The sequence below is a fragment of the Diadema antillarum genome, unplaced genomic scaffold, assembly GCF_040938485.1.
Source record: "Diadema antillarum isolate AM-2024a unplaced genomic scaffold, OU_Dant_1.0 seq00002957_RagTag, whole genome shotgun sequence".
Taxonomy (NCBI): Eukaryota; Metazoa; Echinodermata; class Echinoidea; order Diadematoida; family Diadematidae; genus Diadema; species Diadema antillarum.
The window spans coordinates 1-4796 of NW_027273550.1; the positions used below are offsets into that span (position 1 = coordinate 1).

The 4796-nt window shown below is 36.6% G+C and overlaps 1 protein-coding gene across 1 annotated transcript; it reads right to left on the reverse strand.

Moving 5' to 3' along the window:
- Positions 1-402: 402 nt before the first annotated feature.
- Positions 403-3660, reverse strand: LOC139715163 (pre-mRNA-splicing factor CWC22 homolog; the record flags this gene model as incomplete). The annotated part of the gene is made up of 5 exons (XM_071626765.1): positions 3536-3660; positions 2598-2759; positions 1972-2100; positions 1146-1239; positions 403-531 (listed from the first exon to the last, which is right to left on the reverse strand). Coding segments are annotated over exons 1-5 (639 nt in total), but the record flags the coding sequence as incomplete, so codon positions are not given.
- Between the last annotated feature and the right edge of the window lie 1136 nt (positions 3661-4796).

Consider the following 4796-nt stretch of genomic DNA (forward strand, 5'->3'; position numbering starts at 1 on the left):
GGCCTATTAAGGGCTACAGTATCTCAATGCAATGTAATATGGCTGGGGAAATTCTTGGTCTGGAAAGGATAGGGTTGTTGTTTTTTATCATTCCCCGGTCACTTTGGGGACCATCTAAGAAATATGAGCAATTTTTGTAATTTCCGCCCATATGAATGATTCGCAAGTTGCGAATGCTAAAAACTTATGGATGCTAATGAAAATATTATATTCATTATTATTATCATTATACATGTAAAAGTACTATAAATTATGGAATCAAAGTTTGATGATAGTCAATGTGAATCATGCCTTTAGTAGAATCACCGTTATTTAATACATGTCAAGGTGGAGTATTTGCAATAGTCATTTTTTTGTTTTTTGTTTTTGTCTGCCATCCTGGAGTGAGTAAAGTCAACTTACCACTTGCTGATTGACAAGATGGGCAATGAACCTTGTGGAAGACAGACAGAGCTTCTTGTCATTACGCCGATACCCTTTCTTGAAGTTGATGATGGATCTTCTCAGGATAAGTTCTCCATTTTGAGGAAACTGTTGTGAGAGGCATGCCACACATAAATAATACAAATAAGCACACAAACATACACAAAAACACGCAAATTACAATCATACATGTCCAGAAACAGAAAATTATGAAAGTTTAAAAAAACATCAGTTGAAAAAAAACCCCAGGAAGTAATCTTTCATTCTTGGGAGGAGAAATGATTAAACTACTGTAACCTCAATGAAATTTCATTTCTTTTCAATACCTTCAAAAAATAATATCCAACATCCCAAAGTGTCATGATATAATAACAAATATGATCACATAAAAAGGAGTACATCATAACATTTTTCTCATCACATAAAAGTCAGTCTTATTCAGTTGTGACAGAAAGTCTTTCTAAACTACACAAAATATACCAATGATGACATTCTCTGCCATACACTCTGCCATACACTGTGCTATCCTAAGTTACAGTCTTACTTCCATTTGCTTATTAAACATGAAGATATAATCTCTTCTATATAATGAACAAAATGAACATGATCACATTATTGTAATGTTAACCTCTTCTTTTGTAGTTCCAATGTGCCAATTTTGTTTCAACTTCTCCCCAACACTAACTATAAATGTCAATCTCATGACTAAAACAGTGACTAACCTTTGTGTTGATGATGGCCACTAGTGCAGCATAGACATGTGTGAAAGTAAGGGATGCTGCTTGTGCCTCTATGACAGCCTTGGCAAGCCAGCCTCTGTAGAGAAAAAAAGAGGGGAACTAACTGTCATGTTGCACAAAAATTTGAATTATAATTGTAATCAAGTTGGATCAAATGCAAATATACTAACTGGGATGGCATGCTGTCTGCATGTCATGTTTGAAAACAATAGCGAGTGCGACTATAATACTGGAAAATACTGTGACTTACACCTTTTCAGTAACAATTCAGGCCGTTGTGCTGACTTTGCCAGCTGAATCAGTTTGAACCAAGTGCAAGGGCTAAATGTGTTGCAAAGGGGCATAACCTTTATGAAAATACAGGGATGCTGCAAACTGTGCTTGCAAGGATGGAGAATGTTTGCTGCTTGCCTGCATGGTGCAACACAATCAAATGCAAAAGTTATTTGATATCAGAAGCTGCAATCAATCATCACTTTCTATACAGTACAGAAGAGATGAAACATGACAGATTTAAATGGCAAATCAAATTAAAGGTACCATGGATGAATATCACACCTACGTGTGCAGTCTTAAACAACCACAGCTCTGTGTAGTAAAAACTTCAATATGTTACTCTTTCATTTGCTAACATTGTACCTGACTTGTAACAATCTTAATTCTTTTTGATGGATAAGAACACCTACTTCATTCAGCATTAGGTATCTGGAATACAACAGGCATACTATGGACACATGGAACTGGAATACCTTTCCCATTTTATTGAACAAAATCACTGCAGGATTAATATCATATTTGCTGGACTTACCGTCCTCTAACGATGTTGAGCTGAAGCATTTCTTGCACAATCATGGGTAGATTGGAGACATTAGCCTTGTTCACCAGACCATTGATGCTCTTCTTCAGAGCTTCCCAGGAGATTCTCTGGTAAGCAACACTGAGATCAGAATGAAAGGTAATACATCAGCACAAAGGAATGAGGTGGAATCACCTAGCACAAAAGAACAATTCTTTTGAACCATCAAACAAATTTCTGTTCATGGAATTATAGAACAAGAGGACAGTTTCACTCTCTCCAACCACACACTTTGTAAGAATTTTATTTTTCTACAACGTACATGACCGACATGGAAGAATCTTTCTTTTTTTATTGAATTATCTCAGAATGTTGGAGAGAAGAACTAGAATATAACACTGTACCAAAAGACACTCTAATTGTACACTGAAACCATGTGGGGTATACAAGTATCAAACACAGAAGTGGTAATCATGGTGTGTTTCTGGACAGTCATACCATCAGAAATGCCTTTGATAAAATAGCAAAATCTTTCAAAGATGAACCTGCACTTTGGAAGTCTGCATTCTTATGAAAAAAGGGGTTGCTTACAAAAATATTTAATCTACACATCACTACAACTAGATCATCAGCACTACCTTGTCTTATCTGTAATCTGGGCTTGCATCATGCGAAGCTTGGCTGGTGGGATGTAGGCCCCACCTGTCTTGGTCAGGATAGGGTCTGGCTCTGCTTTCTTCTTCTTGACAGGTGGTGGAGCATTCTCCTTGCTCTCTTCTTCATCTCCACTTCGGTCCCGCCTGCAACAAAGTTACACAGATGTCCAAGTGTACGACTGAAATCAGCACAGAATAATTTATTCATGCAATATGGCAAATTCATTTTGGTAATTCAAAAGAGAGATGAATATCTTCATGATTCATTGCCTTCACTAACATGACCCTATAAATAAATCACATATGTAGGCTGCCTAATGGTAACCCTGCAGCTTCATACTGTATATTGGATATTACACAAAGACAAAGCATTCCTCATTTATTTTCAGGACAAAGCAATCTCCATAGTGCCCTTCACAGTATATGCTGTTGTTAACTGTATGGCTTTATTCTATGTTATTAGTGCCACAGCTTTACAAATACAGTGGACTCCCGTTATAACGAAGTCCTCGGGACCGGCAGTTTTCTTTCGTTATATCAGAATTTCGTTATAACCGAACAAATAAACAATAGAAATACATAGAGTGGATGACATTGCAACCCAAATTTTTACTTCGTTATAATAGTGTTCATTATAACGGGAGTGCACTGTAGAGTAAAAGCGAAAATTTTGGCAGTGTGGAAATTTGTGCTCATTTCGTGTGACATGACAGTAGGGCACAAAAATAGAAACGTGCAAATATTTTTGCTTGCAACATGTAGTAACATTCTATCTCTTTGATTCTGTGACATTAAAAATAAGCAAAATTAATTTTACCCAACAAAGAGGGGGAAATTACTCACACGAAAATTTCCACTTTTACAGTAAAACAATGTTATAAAAAGGATCCTTATGATGGTACTAACAGATTTCACTTTACCTTCTGCCTGATTTCCAGCCATCTTCTTCATTCTCTGCTACTCTCTTCTCTCTTCTGTCTGCATCACGTCCAGCAAACCTTCTCTCTCTAAATCTCCTCCGTGCATCCTCGTATCCCTCCTCCATGTCTTTTTCATCCCCTTTTCCCCTATCCTGTCTGGAGCTGCGATTTTGACGAATCTCTCCTCGTATTTGTTGTGCATCCTGCTGTAGTCATCTGGTGATCGAGAGCTTTGACGACGACCTCTCTCTTCCCTCCTATGTAAACACAATAAAATTCTGAATTCTGTTGCTGACGGTATTTCCAAAACTAACGTGCAGTATCTTAAAATATACTGTACACAGTAAAACCACTAATCCAGAGATTACACATATAACATGAGACCAAATGAAAATTAAGAACAATCTGCAGCTCATTTTCAGTGATATGCTCTGTTGTATCACAACCAAGGAAGTTCAAAAGATACAGAAGCACTTCAATTACTTAGTTTCAAATTGGCTAGTGGCTGATTATGCATCATGGAAGGAAAAAAAAACAACTACTCAGCATTCACAAGTAACATGCCGACCTTGATGCAAACTCCTTGACATGCTTCTTTGATGGTATATTTTTGACTACATTGTACAGCACCTACACTGTACCTCAACAGAGGACCCTATATGAAACAATAAACAATGCATTATTCCTTACCATACAATATCTATACAAATGTACATGTCATCTATCCTTAATGGTTCAATTTTTATGAAACTTCTACCATTCTACTTTACCTTTTGTTACTTAATCTCTTAAAGCCATTTAGAGGCATATTGAATATTGTGTGGATTTGCATTTTAAAGGACAAGTTCACCTTCATATACATGTGGATTGAGTGAAGGCAACAATATTAGTAGAACACATCGGTGAAAGTTTGGGGAAAATCCGACAATCCGTTCAAAAGATATGAATTTTTAAAATATCTGTACATTCATGTGGCAGCAATTATCATAAAACAAAGATAATTACTTTCATTCCAATTTTTCCCAATTTTCTTGTCACAAGGCATGGTTCCATTACACATTTATTGACAATTTGCCCACCATCCTTTAATATTGAAGAGGTTCGTATAATTCTTTGATTGGGTAAAAGCATTTTGCTTGAATGGAGAACAACAGACAGGGTTACCTCACACTGAATAGTTCTATGTAACACTCATGAGGGAGTAATCAACTGGAAAATAAAGAAAATTACTTCCGAGCAGTCCCATTCCAATTTTCACAAA